Source organism: Chrysemys picta, chromosome 3, assembly GCF_011386835.1.
Source record: "Chrysemys picta bellii isolate R12L10 chromosome 3, ASM1138683v2, whole genome shotgun sequence".
NCBI lineage: Eukaryota > Metazoa > Chordata > Testudines > Emydidae > Chrysemys > Chrysemys picta.
The window spans coordinates 99,253,044-99,272,179 of record NC_088793.1 but is presented as its reverse complement, the minus strand read 5'-3'; the positions used below and the strand labels follow the sequence as shown (position 1 = coordinate 99,272,179).

Here is a 19,136-nt window from a genome sequence, read left to right as displayed (position 1 = left end):
CTGGGGAGGGAGGCACTGGCCAGAACTTGATTGGCTCTGTTGTTTAGTGACAGGTTTTAATTTACTTTAGTTTGTGTTGTGATTAGCAGAACAGATCTGTCAAATTTAGTAAATCCCCCTATGACAGTTCTCTGTGTACCTAGTAACTTATAATGTGTTTGTTACCTCTTTTCAGTAGATACCATATTGATGGTTGTGATATGATTTCCTACCCATTATCCAGAAGCCTAGTGCATTTTATATTCATAAGTGTTTCCTTTCCTAAAGCTCACAAACACTGCAAACATGTCTGTGAATATCATATTTGCTCCCCAATGAGTTGAGGTAACAGTGCAAACAAAATTGTCTTCACTTGATTTTTTCCCCAAAGTTCTTTGGTCTTTTAACTGTGTCACATTTCAGCCACAGTGATACCCCAAAAGACTGTTAGCTGTAATGATGTGTCTCATCGAGCGTGAAACCCTCCAAACAAGTCACCTGGGCCCCATTACTTAGATAACTTAGACAGTTGAGGAGAACATTATAATCTTCTCTGGGTTTTCCAGCTACATATACTGTATATTCTAAATGGGACCCAAAATATGTCTTTACCTAAGGGACAAATGTTCAAATATCAGCACCGAGCAGAATATGAACCTGTGTGAACATAGTTACAATTATGTGCGTGCATCTGAAAGCAAAAATTCTCCAAGTACAACTTAGGTGCCAGTATCTAAAAATTCAGGTCATGTAGATTTCAGGCAGATCTCCTGAACAAGTCAAGGATCTCTTTAGAGCTTCTAAGCATCCCGCTGCATTGTATACCTTGTGCCACTGGCCATCATTGATTTTGTTTGGAATCATTGTGCTGGTGTTCCCACTTCCCAGGTCATAGCTGAAGTAAGGCAGTCCATTCTTTATCTGAACAGTGGCAAAATCGGCATGGTTGATCCGGGCCATATAAAAAAGCAAGCCAGATTCAGCCTCTGTTCGGACTTCAAATTCAATTGTGAGCCTGAAAAGCAAAAACAGAACCAAAGAAAATGTTTTCTCAAAATCAAAAGGAGGAAAAATTAATTCGTTCTCTCTCCCCCTCCTCCCTGCCTTCCTTTTAGAAAAACAAATTGTTAAGAGGCCAGATACTAGTGCTTCTGTTTGTCCATCAAAACTTAAACATCATTCAGACCTAAGAGCTGCATTATACTTGTTAGACCAATTCCTATTGTGGAGATGTATATTGTCTAATACAGCAACCCTGCTGATGTCCCATGTAGGTGTCCAAGTGATGCTATATAATGGAGTTTCTGTCTTTTCATTTTTTTTAAACTAAGAAATTACACACACAAACACTATGTTAAAATAACATTAAATTTACTAAGTCAAGCACTCAAAATTAGGAAATGTCAGACTTAAGGTTGCCTGTGCAATCAAAGGAAGGTGAACAAAATTCACTAGTTTCACTTGAAGCAATTATTGTCACACTCTTTCACTGCAAAAGTGAGCAATGAACCAGGTATTGTTCCACAATCTCTGGTCCAATAGCTAGAACCAGCCAGTGCGTAGCTATAACTTTCAGAAGGAGTCATTCTATTAATTCTTCTGTGTGGGTGTGTAGCTTGGCAGTGTTCCTGATGTGCAACAGGTAACCTTGCTGGCTGATTTTAATCATGAGACGAGAAGAGAAAAGAGAAAAAGGGACGTGCTCATTACAAGAAAAATAATTTGGTTTGTGATTCAGTGAACTTCACTTTCTACCCCATGTGCAATTTATTAATTCTGTTGTAAACTGGCTACACTGGTTCTTGGCAATTGATATCATTCAACTGCACTATGCTTTTGTTTGAACAAAACAAACAAATATAACATTACTCTTAATTGTGTTATTTATAGTCCAAGATATCAAACTTTGAAAAGGGCCACACCTGGCCTCTAAAACTGAGAACACTTTTGTGCACATAACCTTTTTTCACAGGCCAGTTTTGTATGTCCTGAACTTTGATTTTCTCTCCCTCCTTCCCTGCTCCCAAAATTCATTTGGGCATACTACTCAGGCAGACTAATCATTACCCATTTTTCATGTCTAAATGCTATTTGTGTGCACTAACCAGTATTTTTATATGTACAAAACTGGGCCACAGAAAATTGCACTCAAGAATATGCCTAAAGTTTTTGAGAATACAATCCAGAGTATTTTGCTTGTCAGCCATCCACATAAGACCTCACTTTTATTACTTCATCACAAAAATCAAATGTTGTACCTGTTCTTCACTTTGGTATCATCAAATGCAGTTGCAATATGGCTGTTCCTTGAAAGACCAAATTGTTTGCCGCCCTCCAAAATAGCTGGCTCTGTATCAGCAGCACAAGAGTCCTGCAAAATATAAATCATGCCACTGATCGAGCAAATTAATTTATTATGTGCTTTACAGCAGTATAAAGCATACATCAGAAAATAAAAAACCTCTTCTATAGTCTCCTAGGGATGCTAGTACTATTTTTCAAGAAGAACTTCTCATTCTGAACCTCATCTGTCCAAGAGTTAAAGTTCCTTCATTTACCCTGGAGCACTTTAGAATATGGTACCTATTACAGGTATTGGCTCTGCAACTTCCCAGTGTCTTTTGTCTCTGTACGTAAAATAAAGTTAGCAGGCAATATAATGAAGATTTATTTTAAAAGCAGAGTTCCTTTAGACTTATGTACTTTTTCGTCATCAGGGTACGTGCACCAGACCCTTAAATGATTTCTGTGCAGCTCAGTGCATCCTTAAATGTAACTCACTGGCACTTATACTTTACGGTGCTGTCTTATAGAGCCTAAGCAGGACTGAAATCTTAAAGGGACACTATCAACTTGAAATCTAGCCAATCTTAAAAAAATTAGATAGAAGTAGTTGCAGGTGCTACCCCTGCCACTGAGTCCCCATGCCAATTTTTTGTTTGTTTTACAATCAGGTTTCTTTCTCTGTCTTTCAAAATGTTTTCTCTCCCCCCCCCTCGCCCCCTGTTGCTGTTTGAAAGACCCACACAGATACCAGGGAAACTGACTAGCTGATACAGAGGAGAAACAGGTACTATACATGTTGTGCTATCAAATGCACAAACATGACAAACCGAAGAAATAAAGAAAAATGTTGTTTTTACCAATGGTCTCTTTCAGTTACATTACTCGTAGGTGTTACTTGTAACAACAGAAGGTAGAACATTTTCAGGCAGAAGTGTGCTTCTTTTTTTTTTTTTTTTGACTGTGTCCCTTTGAATCTTGATCATATAGCCACAGTCTAGCATTATTCAATGAAAGGGCCACAAGAATTATTATCTTCCCCGATACTCCACTTTGGGGTATACTGTGAAGAAGTTTCTCAGAGGATCTAAGACAGCACAATCTCAGGACAATAATACCACAGGAAAAAACAGACTTTGGTAGCTCTATTTTTAAGCACTGTGTTTAACAGTCCTGGATTGGCCACAGCCTCTGTCTGAGCCCTGACTCAGCAGAGGCCCTCAAAGTACAATGTGCCGTGTTTTCTTGCCAAAGTGTTCTTTCTGTGAAGCATTTTCAAGATGTCATGCGTGATTCCTCAGGAAACAGGAACTTTCTATTGCAAAGAGGAAATTCCCCTCTTCAGTAATGTGATATTTTGTCTTTCACAAGTCACAAAGAAATCCTCACAACAGTTGTGGAAAATGTTTTTTAAAAAGTTCTCAACTACTTTGTTCTGATTATGACAATCCTCCATGTACAGTGGAAGAGCATGCACTGTGACAAGTATACACCAATGTGCAATTCAAAGAAAAACGGCAGAAAGATGTTACTCAACAGCACAAAACAAAAGAGTGATGAATGTGTGATGATAGTCTTTCAGTGATTAACAAATGGATAAAGGTGATGTAGTTGCAGGATAATATTCCTATAATGCTGACTAATGTCCAAAGCTGTTTTAACAGTTACAGTCTTAGCCTGATAGTTTAACAACTGGTAATGGTACTGTATATATAATATAGCCATCATTGGTTGTTTAAACTTGGAGATAAATTAAAGTCTGGAATTGGCAGATGGATGAAGAATGAAAAAAAATGGACATTTCAATGGCACACTGGTGCATGTTACAATGTTAAGGGGGCAAAGTCTGCCCTTGATTGTCTATTTCTGGCCTCCAATGATTTCAGTTAGGGAAAAATTTGGTTCTGTCAGATGTCAAATATTACTAAACTGTCTCAGTTACTTGCTACTTTCAGTAAGCACTGATGCTGGGGCACAGCAGGAGGACTGAGAGGATAAGGAATTAATGGTAGGTGCCACAAATGTTGCTGGGGGGTTGGAAATAGGTCAACACACCTATTAATTTATTTTGTCATTATATTGGTCTTTTATTCATATATCCCTTAAAAACAAAGCTTAAAAATAGTCAACTGTATGGAGGTGGAAGTGTTAGTGAGAAAAAATTGTACAAGGGAACTGTTGTAGAAAATTCAAGCTTTAGTCACAAGCCTGTCTCCACCCTCATTTCAAGAAAGGTCAGCCTGACTTTATCTCTGACAGTCTGACTTTACCTCTTTCACAAGTGTCTAAGTTAAAGCATGGATTATCAGCCCAACTTGGAGTTTCCTGGCTCTGTATTTTTGTATCATAGCCTTAAGGTGTCCCACATTTAAGCCCAACCAGTTAATAAACCCTAACATCACCTCGGAGCCTCAAAATGGAACTATTTTATTAATTACTTTAACTTCACTATTTTCTATATGATAGGAAACCATGTATATCATAGAAAACTGATAACCTTAGAGGAGCTGTCTGAGCAAATAGGAACTTCACTGTCCAACTATCTCACACATTCCTCTACAAATGATGCTGCATTAGCACTCACAAGAAAAGTCATTTATTAGCAAAGGAAGAAGGCAGCACCACAATTCACCCAATAATGTTAAATAAAACAACTGGGGACCATTTGGGAAAACGTTGGAAGATACCGTGATGACGTCAAAGTCAGCTGTAATGCTGGCGCTCTTCACTTCAGTGGCAAACAAGTCCTGAGAAGCAGTAAATAATATGAGGCAGAAGCAGCAGTTACCAAGGCATTGTTCTCAAGCACGACACATTTTAGCAATCCTAGCAGAAGAAAGCAGCAAACAGGCAACCACGGTATTTCTAAACTACCTGACTATCCTGTGTCCTGTCTTTTTTTAATACAACTACTTCATTAAGTATCAGAGGGGTAGCCGTGTTAGTCTGAATCTGTAAAAAGCAACAGAGGGTCCTGTGGCACCTTTGAGACTAACAGAAGTACTGGGAGCATAAGCTTTCGTGGGTAAGAACCTCACTTCTTGCATCTGAAGAAGTGAGGTTCTTACCCACGAAAGCTTATGCTCCCAGTACTTCTGTTAGTCTCAAAGGTGCCACAGGACCCTCTGTTGCTTTTTACTTCATTAAGGGTTCAACTCACTGTTGTGGAGATGGAGAGCACATGAGTACTTAAGTCTTAAGAACAGGGTGGGATTTAAGTATAGCGCAGTCTTGTTTGGGCCCCCTGCATGTGGGTGAATTTTTGTGCTGAATGGATTTGCACATAAGATTCTTCCAGAATGGCTTTGAGGTAATACATGACTGAATCATGAATGATGTATCAGCAGTTTCAATATAAACCATGGTTTTGCTCTTTGTTGCAAGTGCAAATACTGAGCAATAGAGTGAAATTTTTCAATGCAAATTTTTGGCAAAAAATACAGATTCAGCAACACAAACATTTGGCAGAGTCATGTAAATTTCAGCAAATTGTGTTAGCCCCCCCAAAAAACAAAAATTAAAAAAACCTAACACTTAAAAAAATTCTGAAAACAATTCAAATGCTTTATTTCAACATTTTGATTTTTTGATTCAAAATTACTTTTCATTTAGAAAATTTCTTTAGCTTTATCTAAATGATTTTAAATGTTCAAAATCAAAAGACAATGTTTTCTGTGCAACCTACAATTATTTTTTGATTTGCTGAAAATTTTTAATAAATTTGTGAGTCAGCCCAAAATGATTTTTTCCACCAATTTTTCAGAATTGCCAGCAAACTGAAAAATCCATTATTTGCCCACCTCTACTGAGCAGGATTTAGGCAAAAAAAAAAAAACAGCAACAAAAAACCCTCATTTAAAGTGCTTTTGAATATGCAAAATTTGAAAACACTTATTTTTCAAAAGAGAAACTGCAAGGGTGTTGGTACATGTGAATTTTTCACACTTTTTTTTTTTTTCCAGATTGTCACCCTGGGCAATATATGTGGATTACATGATTCACCATGGCTCCATGTACCTCATGTGTGAAACCCATCTCTTTATTAAACAACTAAATTAAATAATAACAATGACTGTAAATAACATTAAACATCTAACTAATATTAACTACTATTTATTCCTCTTAATTTGCCCTTGAAAAATGGCTAGTATAAATACACATGTACTCAGACAGTGGAAAGAGTCTCTCAGGTTTATAGACACAGGGCCAGTTCTGGCTTTTTGGCCGCCCCAAGCAAAAAACAAACAAACAAAAAACGGGGCGGCCAGAACGGCAAAGCAGGAGAGAGAGAGAGAAGGGAGTGGCCAAGGCTACAGCAGGGATGCTGTCATGAGGCCCCTCCCGCTGCGCCGCCTCCTGCTGCCTGCCGCGAGGGCTCCGCTCTGGTCGGCGGGGAGGGAAGGAAGAGGACTGCCCTGCAGGGCGCTCTGGTTCTCCGTGCCGCCGCCCCCTACAGGGAGCGGAACAAGAACAACAACAACAACAACAAAAAAAGTGGCCGTGCCGCCCTAGGATTGGGCAGAATGCCGCCTCGAACAATCTGCCGGCCCTGTATAGATAGAAGACAGCCAAGCAACGGAAGCAAAATAAAGTAATAAAGAAAGAAACAAACCCTTCTCTCAAACAATACGCTTATGACAGTCTGACTTTCTCTCTTTCACAAGAGTGGGAGAATGGGAAAATGGATTATCATCTTTATCTTGGAGTTCCTTTGCTCTGTATATTTGTGTCATAGACTCAGTGTTTTTGAACTGTATAATTTTTTTATTGAAAATGGAAACGTATCAGTTTCATCATGTTACAATTTCGCCATCTTGTGGGTAGTAGTCAAAAGTGTTGCTTTAGTTCCTATATAAACAGGCTTGGCAGAATTAAATTGTAATTTTTTTATAATTTCAATGGGTAATATGTTTATTTTAAGCATTTTAAAATTTGTAACAATTTACATTTTCACCATTGCTCAAATTATGGGTATGAAGCATTTTTTTAATTTCTATTGATTTAAATTTTCACAATTTGTGGAAAATTATAAGGGTGGTCAGACAACACAGCTACAGAGTTGCAACAAACTTCTGAGTTTGTACCAAAACAAACTCAAGACAGTGGATTTTTTCACAATACTTTCCAATTTACTATTTCAAGCACCTGAACTATTTGGCCAGGAAATGCTGTGCCAACTTTTAATATTGCTATATTGGAGCAGGAAAAACTCTCTCGATCAGTTTAATCATCTGAGCTCCTTTACTGAGATACACATTTTTAAAATTCTTGCCAATAAGCACTGCCAGGAGTTTGAAGCCTGAGATTCTATTCCGCACTGATTAGGCCTCAGCTGGAATATTGTGTCGAGTTCTGGGTGCCACATTTCTGGAAGGATGTGGACAAACTGGAGAAAGTACAGAGAAGAGCAACAAAAATGGTTAAAGGTCTAGAAAACATGACCGATGAGGGAAGATTGAAAAAAAACTGAGTTTGGTTAGTCTGGCGAAGAGAAGACTGTGAGGGGATAAGATAACAGTTTTCAAATACAGTAACTCCTCACTTTACGCTGTAGTTATGTTCCTGAAAAATGCAACTTTAAGTGAAACAATATTAAATGAATCCAATTTTCCCATAGCGTTTAATGTAAATGCAGGGGGTTAAGGTCCAAGGAAATTTTTTGGGGCAGACAAAAGGCATATACTGTACAGTACTGTACTGTGATTAGTAGGTGCCCCTGGCTTACCCCACACAGGCACAGTCCTAGTCCTCTGCAGACAATGAGGCAGGCAAGGACACTAGGAAGCACCTTGCTCAGCAGCAGCTTCCCACCAGAAGAACAGGCGCTGACCTTGCTGGGGAATGCTCCAGGTCGGCCTCTTCCCATCCCCATTCCACTCCAGGCCCACCTCTTCCCACTCCCACTCCTCCCCAGAACACACCATGTCCCCGCTCCTCCCCCTTCCCTCCCAGAGCTTCCCTGCCGCCAAACAGCTGTTTGACGGCACTTAGGACTTTCTGGGGAAAAGGGGGAGGAGGAGAGATGTGGCGCTTCCCTGTTCCCTTCCTTCCTCCCTCCCAGAAAGTCCTAAGTGCACTGGGAAGGCGGGGGAGAAGACGGAAAAGAGGAACTTGTGCAATGCTCCCTTGTAAAGTCGCTGCTTTTCCACAGAATCCTACAAGCAGTGAACAGAGCAGGCAGCCAAACGACGTTATAATGGAGCATTGCACAACTTTAAACAAGCATGTTCCCTAATGGAGCAGCGACGTAACTTGGAAACAACGTTAAGTGAGGAGTTACTGTACATAAAAGGTTGTTACAAGGAGGAGTGAGAAAAATTGTTCTTGCTAACCTCTGAGGATAGGACAAGAAGCAATGGGCTTAAATTGCAGCAAGGGAGGTTTAGGCTGGACATTAGGAAAAACTTCCTAACTGTCAGGGTGCTTAAGAACTGGAATAAATTGCCTAGGGAGGTTGTGGATTCTCCATCATTGCAGATTTTTAAGAGAAGGTCAGACAAACACGTGTCAGGGATAGTCTAGATCAGGGGTCGGCAACCTTTCAAAGTGGTGTGCTGAGTCTTCATTTAATCACTCTGATTTAAGGTTTCACGGGCTGGTAATACATTTGAACGTTTTTAGAAGGTCTCTTTCTATAAGTCTATAATATAGAACTAAACTATTGTTGTATGTAAAGTAAAGAAGGTTTTTAAAATGTTTAAGAAGCTTCATTTAAAATTAAATTAAAATGCAGAGCCCCCCGGACCGGTGACCAGGACCCGGGCAGTGTGAGTGACACTGAAAATCAGCTTGCGTGCCGCCTTCGGCACCTGTGCCATAGGTTGCCTACCCCAGTCTAGATAATACTTAGTCCTGCCTTGAGTGCAGAGGACTGGACTAGATAGCCTCTTGAGGTCCCTTCCAATCCTATGATTCTATGATTCAGCAGTCTTTTGGCTAAGGTTATAAAATTCCACAGGAATCATCATATCATATCAGACCTGTGGTCCACCTTGATCAGTATCCCATCACTGAGAGTGGCTGATACCAGAGGAAGGTGCAAGAAACACCATCATGAGATACATTTCCCATTGGGGAAGCTTCTTTCTAATCCCAATCAGTTAGTTGTTGTCTTATATCCTGAAGCATGAGGAATCCCACTCTTAACTCTCAACCTGTGACTATTTAATTTCTTTAACATACTCTTGTGATGGAGTTCAACAAAGATTTTTGACAATCAAAGTAAATTTGGTCAGTCAGTTTTCCTTTGTCCATTATTTTACTGATCTGTTCCCAGAAGATATCAGAAAGGAATGAATTTCTGATGATGTTCAATCAGCTGTTTTATTAATCTTTCTCTCTGGCTAGTTTTTCAAGAGAGCTGAGTTTCTACTTAGGCACTTCAGTGAAGTGACCAGGTTCTCTAAAGCAGTCACCAACCAGCAGCGCCCTTTGTTTTAATTTAGTTTGAAAAATCTGGCCCTTATTTATAATTTCAACTAATTTACTGGAAGCCAAAGTATGATTCACTGGTCTGTAATTACCTGTCACACCTTTTAAAAAACATCTGTTACTCTCCAGTCTTCTGATATAGATGCTGATTTTAATGAAATCATCTTTTTATATTTTCATTAGGGTTAATACAGCACGTGAGCACAGTCCACATATATACAGAGCATACACACACAAGTATGACACACGTGTGCAAAGCATTACATCCTAATATGGCGATAGCAATGCATGCATTTTTATAAAAGAGCTTTTAATCATTCAGTCTGATCCCATCCTCGATCATGGGGGGGAAAAAAGCACATAAATGACACAAAAAAGGCCTATCCAACCTTGCAATTCTCTTTGGGGTTGAGAATGAAGGAAAAGTCAACAAAAACAAAATCTGTGACTGCCATGGTGGCTTTCTGGAGTTTTTAGGAGATTAGAGAGGGGAGAGGTAGAGAAAGGGGATATGTAATGGAATCATATCACCTCAGTGTGACTCAGGATGCTATGATCATCCTAGTCTAAGCTTTTGCTGAGGAAAAAAATAATATGATTCAGGATTCAAGCTTGTCCTGAGCTTTAGTTGATAATCTGCTTCATTTACATGCTGGATGAAACATCCAGAACTCTATAATAGTGTAGATACCCCAACTACTCAATATCCTCTAGCCATCTACACACCCATCAGCATAATTTTAAGACATCATTACTGACTCCTCTCCTCTTCCCACATAAAAGAGACTTCGCTTCTAAAACTGTTCTTCATAGATGCAATATACACTTACATGTGTAGGAGGTGAAGGTGATGGTGGTGGAGGAGGAGAGAAAGAAAACCTGGGGGTGGCAGTTGTGCTCTCTTTCTCCTCTTTACCATCAGGTTCAGGTTGGATCAAGACAGAAGCAGGGGTAGCTTCATCTTCTCCTTCAGGAAGTCTGATCTCGGGTTCTAGAGTGTGACACTGGCCTATATCTGCATTTTTGAAGGACACAGGCTGAGCAAAGTCCATGGGGCTATGGAGATACAATGAAATCAATAGCTGTCATCAATTCCTCTGCCTCTCTCTGTCACTGAAGAAGCTATGGTACTGCTCTGAGTTCACACTTGACCAAGCACTGGGTCTGTTGCTTTCAAGTGTTATCAAAGTGATTTGTTTTGCAGAAGTTCCATTTCATTCACCATTCCCTTTTTTCTGTCCATCTGTTCCCTCCAGATCATTAACCTAGTGGAGCAGAACATATCCTATGGTTAAAGCTCCATGCTAAGCATACTAATTTCCATAATCTGACAGCCCAGGATCTCACCCTTATTTAAAAACAATGGCACAGAGTTCCATAGGAATGGCCTATAACACCAAAGCATTACTAGGGTAACCTGTTGTGGTCTGGAATGTGGCTGTAGAACACTGTGGTATTTTTTGTGGGCAGGCACTAGTTCTTGCACCCAGAAGAAGACTGACCGCAATAAATCAGACCTATGTCCTGTCAAGTGCATACTGTATATTGATATATCAAAAAGAACAACGGCATATAAAGCAGTTTTTAGGTACCCTTTTGTGTAAGTTTAGCTTTTGACAGCAACTTTTCTGTTGGCAGCTTATCGCTTCAGTAACCAAAACATTTGTGAGCACTAGTAAGACCTGCTTACATGGCATTGATGACAAGATTCCATATGCAACCCTCAAAAGGGGGTATGTTCCTGATGGGTGCAGCATGGAAGTGAGGCGGGGTCCCTCCCACAAAGAGCTTTTTAACCGTTATAGACTGATCAGTAGGTAGCCTCTGAGTCTGGCTTCTGTCTTCATCTACTTGAACAGTAAACATCCTATGAAAAGATTAAAAGCAAATGAATAAAAAAGGATCTACCATGGCTACTGCTTGCATTAAAATCATCATTTTGCAGGCACCATTTACTGCTGCACCCGCTATAAAACTGGGTGAACCCAAATTGCATGATTAGCAACACCACATTAAGCAAATATTAGCTACTAACAGGTTCACAGCCACTACTATGCTTCCTTCATTAATTCTCCAGCAGGGCTAGGCAACACCAGACAGTGGAGCTGCTGTAATAGTAGCTTCTGGTTGAATTGAAAATAGTAGTCTGAAGCATGACAGCACTGACATGGTGAAAGTCAAGCCTGCTGTACGTGACATTATGTATAATCATATAGGGCTCAGTGGGATAGAACAGCACGGGGTCACATTTTGTTGGCTCTTTATTTTCTGGTTTGTACTAGTTATTATTTTCTTGCTAGGGGACAAACAATGCTCTGGAGTGCTCTGATTGCAGGAATCAACAGTAGATACATACTGTACATTTTAAAAATATATGGTTAGTCTGTTTTGTGGGAAGAGGGTAAGGGAGAAAGCTATGTAGATTGCTCACTGTAATTATGCAAACACATGGTCCAAATATAAGAGAAGAGGTCACACAAAGACAATGCTACAGAGCAGTGAGATAGAGGCATACACTCATGTATATCAGTGTAAAATTACTGAAAGATTTTTATCACGTTTATAACAAGGCTAGAGAAATCTAGCTTGTTAGGAACCTGTATGTTGAAAAGAAGGAAACAGGTACTAATACAGAGAATGTAGATGTAGAGAGACAATGAGTTATTTTGATGGGTAACATAACAATAACAGGGTCAGCAATCTATCTGTTGCTGTCTTTGGGACAATCTGAAGATGAGTGATGAAATGAGCAAAGGCTATAGCGATTTAGCAAGTCTAACTCAATGTGAACTCAGTGCCAAAAGGTGAATCAGAACTTCAGTATGTTTGAAGCTGCAAGCGGAACTCTATTTGAAATAATTTCTTTACATTGCTATACTGGATTTAATAGACATTAGCCATGAGAGAGTAAGGACAACAAAAATAGAGAGAAATCTGGAAGACGCTGGTGTAGGTTATCAAGTGTGCTGTTACTTTAGAGATGCTGAGTCAATTCTCTATTTCAGGATCACAAGAAGTTAAAAATTAGGGCCTAAATATTTATACAGTGGTGCCTAGAGTTAGGCAACTAAATCCATGTTTAGGTGCCTAAATAATCAGTCTCATTTGTTCAGAAGAAGTGAGCCCCCACAGCACACTCAAAGAGTCGGTTTCTGGCAAGTTACTTCATTTCCTCAACTATAGATTCATATAACAAAGAAAATTCAATCCTCCCTCCTCACTCTCCCCTCACCAAATAATACAAATCTTGTAAATTACAGAATATAAATGAATTTAAAAAATCATTCCCCGGGGAGGCCAATTTTCAAAGTTAAGACACCCAAGTACATGTTATTTGGATGCTCATATGAAGAAATAGGCACTCAAATGTATGCACACAAATTAAAAATTAGGCTTACTGTGTGCAAAACATCCAACCCCTTCACAGTTACAGGTAGTAGCTTTTTGATCAAAAGACATAAGTTGTACAGTATGTCTTTCTTAGATTCCATTCTATTGCAGGAATTACTTATACTGTATATTGTTGCTTATTGACACCTTCAGCCAAGTACTTTATCTCATCTTCAGATTACCATAGAAAACATTTACATGTTTTGCAACAGAATACTACCATACAGTGCATTGGTCCTGAACACTATCCTATAATTATCCTGGAATGGAAAGCAATTAGTTTATAATTATATGGACAATTAGCTACTTGAAGAGTTTTCAAATGATGTTCCCCATATTTAAGCCTGAGCTGATGACAAGCAGATAAAGGGGTTAGGTTTAATAATTTATATCTTTTCATTTCCAATCCAGCCTGTGTAACATAAAGTGCACAGTCTTCATTTAATTTGTTTTGTGACAGAGCTACAGAGAAAATTTTGAAGGCTTGATTCTAATATGCATCTCTCATCACTGGATGGCGTTGTAGAGCAGTTATGTATTGATTTAACATAACAGATTATTACCTTTGTTATAAGCAGTTTTATTTGGTTATTCAAGTTAAAAGAGTTTACCTGTATGTTTAAAAATTTGTATTATCATCATCACGTAACATTAGTCTGTCAAGAGAGCATGATGGTTTCTTTTTTTTTTTAATAGAAGAAAAAATCTCTGCCCCAAGGAATTGACCATCTAACAAAAAACAAACGATAGGAAATGCTGGGACTGGGGAACAAAATTGCAGTAGGGGATTATTTACAAAAAACAGGTGAAAGAGGCAGTGAATTTCTCCTAAGCAGAGATTATAGTGAAAGAAGGCAAAGCCAAGAGAAGTGAGTTTTAAGGTAGAGGAGAGGGAAAGCACCTGGTGACTAGATGGAAGAGGAGGTTCTTCTAGGCAGTTGGGAAAAAGACACAAAGACATAAATGGAGTTTAGACTAGATGACCATAATAGTCTTAACAGTAGTTTTCACACATTAGCTAGTCTAGGTGAATCATAGTGAGGTGCCTACGGTTCACCTAGATCAGTTAACATGTTCAATTTCAACCTGCTTGGAGTTTATAACATGCTAGCTATCACATGTTACTTACAACGTTTTATAAAAACATCTTTTCTCCTAGAGTGCACAAGTCCACTGAATATTTGTACAGTACATTCCACAATTGGGCCTAGATCCCAACTGAAGACTTTGGGCAGTAACAGAATATAAATAATAGTAACTGCATAAATCCCTACACATCAAGATGACAATATGTTTATTGTCTCTAATGTGGGCATCCTTAATAAATGGTAATGTGCATCTCCTTAATAGCCTTTTGGGTGCATGTGTCTGAAAAAGTGATAAGGGACGTTGAGCTAGTGAAGGGGTGAATAGAGTTGAAATATCTGCAATGGCTTAATTGTGATGAAGAAACATTAGTGTTAATCCACTACTATGTATCTTCATTTTCTTAACTCACTCAATTGGACACCACTGTAACCATATATATAAAAATTAGCATGTGGTATTTGGGAAAGGTTATCTGCCGCTGTTGCTGTTTTGAAAGCTGTTTTTCTCCGCAACTCTTGCAAAGATGACTTACTGTTCTGAAGCTCTATTCCTCATTCACATAAATTAGATTAATAAAATACATTTGCCAATTACCAAAAGGTTAAATATAGCAATTTTGATTAATGAAAATCTTAAGAAGAGCTGCCTGATAACCTCACTAAAGCATGTAACCTTAGCCTATACAGTAATAAAATTAGCAGTCAGAAACTGCCTTATTTTTTCTGGTAAGGAAACCAATGCACATATTATACTCTTCTCCTTTCATAAAAAGGAATACTGATTTTAGTCATATGTTTATTATGGTGATTGAATTAACTGTACTATGAGTTGTGTAGCACCCTAGAGTCCTTGTTTGTTACCCTTTGATTCTTTCTATCCGGATGGAGTGTGCTCTACCATCATGAAAATCGCCGGATTCAGGCTTGATGGTGATCCTGCGTGGATCTCGTATTCCAGTGGAGATATGCACTTCTAATCGACCTTTATTCAGGAACACTGCATAATAGGCCTGTAATGTGGAACAGTTATTAAAAGCTAAGCCATGTTCAGAAGGGAACTGCTTCTCTTACTTTTGCATTTGCTCAAGCTCTCCCTCAGTAAAGCATATCCCTTCTCCTTTGCTCCACCTATTGTTGCTGCTGGTAGGAAATAACCTCATTACAGGCTCCGCAAGAACTGTGCCACTATCCTACTTAAGGCATAAAAACATAGTAACTGGCTGAGGCTGCACTTAGAATTCCAGCCACCGAGGACAGTGGATCAAATTCTGCCATCGTACACTAGTATGATTCAGGAGTAACTTTTTTGAAGCCAAAGGTGTTACTTTACATTTACAGTGGTATAAAAGAGAGCCTAATTTAATCAGGAATATACTCAAACCCTGGCATCTGATGTTGATAGCTAGAATGGTTGTTACACTCCTGGAGGGAGTTAAGATATAGCCATTTCAGTTTCGCTGTTACATTCAGATGGACTAAGATACATAAGCAACATCTTTCATGACATTTTGCAACAAGGAATGCATAGAGTGACATTAAAAATATTTTACCTTTTTTATACCTATCTCACAGAACTGGAAGGGACCCCAAAAGGTCATCAAGTCTAGCCCCCTGCCTTCACTAGTAGGACCAAGTACTGATTTTGCCCCAGATCCCTAAGTGGCCCCCTCAAGGACTGAACTCATAATGCTGGTTTTAGTAGGCCAATGCTCAAACCACTGAGCTATCCATCCCCCTCCCCCTCCTACCCCCACATAGGGAGAAGAAAAGAGAATCTGAGCTCCAAAGCATCCCTGTTCTTTGTTATTACAAAGCCTGATCTTAAACCTTCCATGCACAGAATTACCATGGATCTCAATAGGAGTTCTGTGTATGGAGGGCTTGCAGGATGATGGCCATAGTTACTCCAGTGACCAGTATCACGTTGTGGCAGATTTCCAGGATCCATCCCACAGTGACTCGAGCAACCAATGTCATGTTCATGTCTGTGTCCTGAAGAGCTTGGAAGTTGTGGAAGTAGCTCCCACCCTACAATTAATATCATGTATGTTTCTTTATGGATCAGCCATTTAAATGTGTTGACTCTGGAGTATGTTCTTTCAAGCCACCAAGTGTTCTGTTCCAATACATCCTTGTAGGTATGGGGGAGAGCAGTGGAAAATCAATTACCAAATGCACTGTGCAAGGAAAATAGCAAAGCATTTTGTTTCACTATTTCAATAATCTCAAACAACTTCTGTAGTTTTGCTAATTAGTCACTAGGGTAATGTAGAAACTGTGCTTTCCTGGTGTTAATCCAAGGTCGCCAAGGTTTTTAAACTAGCCTGTATTTTGGGGAGGAAGGGGAAATTGGGGTGTCATTTAAGCTGCACCTTGTTTTAAAAACAAACAAACCCCAGTATTCTACAATAACAGCCCCAAACACTAGTAACATTCAAGAGGCATTTAAGTCAATGGGAGGTGTGGATTCACAAGGAAAGCAGAATAGGACCCACAGGAAGCTGGGGTTTTGGAAAATTACTGTAGAAACTGCAGTAATTATTTAATTAAATCCAGCATGTAAGCATCGTCTGAGTAGTCCTGAGGAGAACCAAAGAACAATATTCTCTGTCACTCAGGTCTGATAAAAAAATGAAAGCAAATATAGGACACAAAAATAAATCTGGTATTTAGGCTAAAAAGTGGGTTCTATTGTAGCAGTCACCTAGAGAAATCCAGAACTGATCTGAAAATACTGTCAAATCATTATACCAAAGAAAAACAACCCTGTGCAATATTAGTGCTTTGTGTTACTCAACCCAAAAAATGAAAACACGAATTGACAGAATTCTGAGGACTTAAAACCCCTCAAATCCTCAATAAAGCCAATGTTCAGTGCAAAAGTAAATTGTGAACCCCCGTTTTATTTCTCCTTCAAACAAACAAAAGTTTTGGAAAGAAAACCTCATTCAGCAGCACTGGACTTCTACTTGATCATAAATATATCATGGCAATGCAGTGGCTAGGTACAACAAGCAGTGTGAAAACAGCTCAGCAGAAGTTATGAGTTTTCCATATCTTCTACTGTATTGTTCTTTACCTGCCCAGTCTGTCTGCGTTTTCTCCTCGGGGGTATAGGTGTCCCCGCTGTGCCAAATAAGATGACCCCAGACTCATTCTTGGTGCTAAAGGACAGGTTGATTTCTGTACCCATGTCAAATGAGACTGGCTGCAGTTCCATAAAACCTGGTTTGGGGAAGCTAACTGTGTAAAGGTTCTGTGGAAAGAGAGAGAGAAGGTGAATTGGTATGACACAAAACAAAGTACGACCCCCCCATAAAGTTATATTTACTAACGTATAATATTGAGATAGACTATAATATTTGGCAATTTACATTTTCCAAGTGTTGCACAAGCATTAATCAATCTGTACCATCAATCATTATTAGAACATTTCTGGAATACTAAATTTCAGAGGGAATGAATGGTTTACGTAATTGCAGCCTTATTTCAGAATATCCAGTTGATTTAAAAGTGACCACTTATTGTTATTTTATCTGACTGTTTTTCCTTTTCCTGTTTTTCTTTCACTTTTAAATCGATCCAGTAAAGAACAATAACCAATATGAACATGCACTGGATTCTATTATTTGTAAAATTTGAACAGAATATACTTTCAATTCATCATTGCTTCATCATCTGCTAAGCACTATTGCTTCACTGATGAGACAAACTCATAAATGAAGCACGTATTGCCCGTGGCCCAACTGCTTTGCATGCTGTCAGATAGTAGCACAATTTAAAGACATGCAGTATGTCATCAAATAATAAATTAATGCATTTTATATTAGATTTTCTGTAACTGCTGCCAATTTGTGCATCATTCCAACTGAGGAGAGAATATTTCTTAGAAACACTGACTTTCTAAAATAACTTACCATTTTGTCAGTAGAGTGGAGTTGCCCTCAGACAGAGACGTAGTAGATTGTGCCAGATGAGAGAGGCAGACAGACATTGCAATATTTTTCTTTGAAATTCCAGGGCATTTAACTAGCTGAGTGTTATTTCAAGCCTCATATTTTCCTTTCTTTTATTATCCTACCCCATTCCTTTATTTAGTATCGTCCTTTTATTGTAAAATTTACAATAAAACCCCAAATTTGTGAGATTCAATAGAGTTTGTGTAATTCTGTTTGATTTTATTTTAACTTTGCCACACACCTCTGCTCTTTCTAGATCTGGCTTGGAGCAGAATTGGAAGCAACAAAATACCACAAGAAAGGCTGATTTTGTGGTATTTCTGGCCTGGTCAAAACTAGAATTACTGTTCTAGGGAGATTTCTAACTTGAGTTGGAGACCCAAGAGGTTTGGATGAAGTCGGACAAACTCTAAATTATTCAGAGTTATTGGATTCTTATCTGAACTGAATGTTCAGTTCATCCATCAAGTAACAAAATTATCCTTAGCTATAGAAGAAGTGCAAGCTATTCATTAGGAGAAAAGAAATTTCTCTAAATACTGGATAAATTCTGTGTCATTCCTTCAAATCAGAAGGCTCTTCCTGTGTCTGGAGAATGAAGATATTATCCTACTCCCAATTCTGGGATCTGATTCTTTTTCTGCTTCATATAGATTAAAAGCCTTTTCATTTAATTAGAAGCAACAACAATTAAAAATAAATATCTATATTTAACGTGCTATTTCAAGTTAAAACAAATTACAAATTACATTATTAGAGAATTACACATAATATGCTTAATAGTTCAGTGGATGGCTATTAAAAATAAATGACTTTTTATGTAGCACTGACTGGTCTTTGCCTGCATGTCTGTCACATGTAATAATTAGAATATATTTGTATTCACATTTGAAATCTTGATGACTTTGTGGTCTATATCTCAGTGGGAATAACCCTGCAAGACAAATTCTCCTCCAAACCTGAACCAACCTGAAACCATGGTGGTGGGTTCGTGTTTTAATGGAAT

The 19,136-nt window shown here is 38.7% G+C and overlaps 1 protein-coding gene across 7 annotated transcripts in view; it reads right to left on the bottom strand.

Moving 5' to 3' along the window:
* Positions 1–19,136, bottom strand: part of LAMA2 (laminin subunit alpha 2) — a 470,353-nt gene that overhangs the window by 11,038 nt on the left and 440,179 nt on the right. For 5 of the 7 annotated variants that reach the window (XM_065588563.1, XM_065588564.1, XM_065588561.1 and 2 more), the window contains 7 exons: positions 17,251–17,427; positions 15,033–15,181; positions 11,384–11,560; positions 10,524–10,749; positions 4,950–5,009; positions 2,238–2,350; positions 805–994 (listed from right to left, as the gene is read on the bottom strand). In XM_065588563.1, the coding sequence (XP_065444635.1) occupies positions 805–994; positions 2,238–2,350; positions 4,950–5,009; positions 10,524–10,749; positions 11,384–11,560; positions 15,033–15,181; positions 17,251–17,427 (1,092 nt within the window). The remainder of the gene's footprint in view (positions 1–804; positions 995–2,237; positions 2,351–4,949; positions 5,010–10,523; positions 10,750–11,383; positions 11,561–15,032; positions 15,182–17,250; positions 17,428–19,136) is intronic. The other 2 variants (XM_065588566.1, XM_065588568.1) reach the window with 1 other exon arrangement.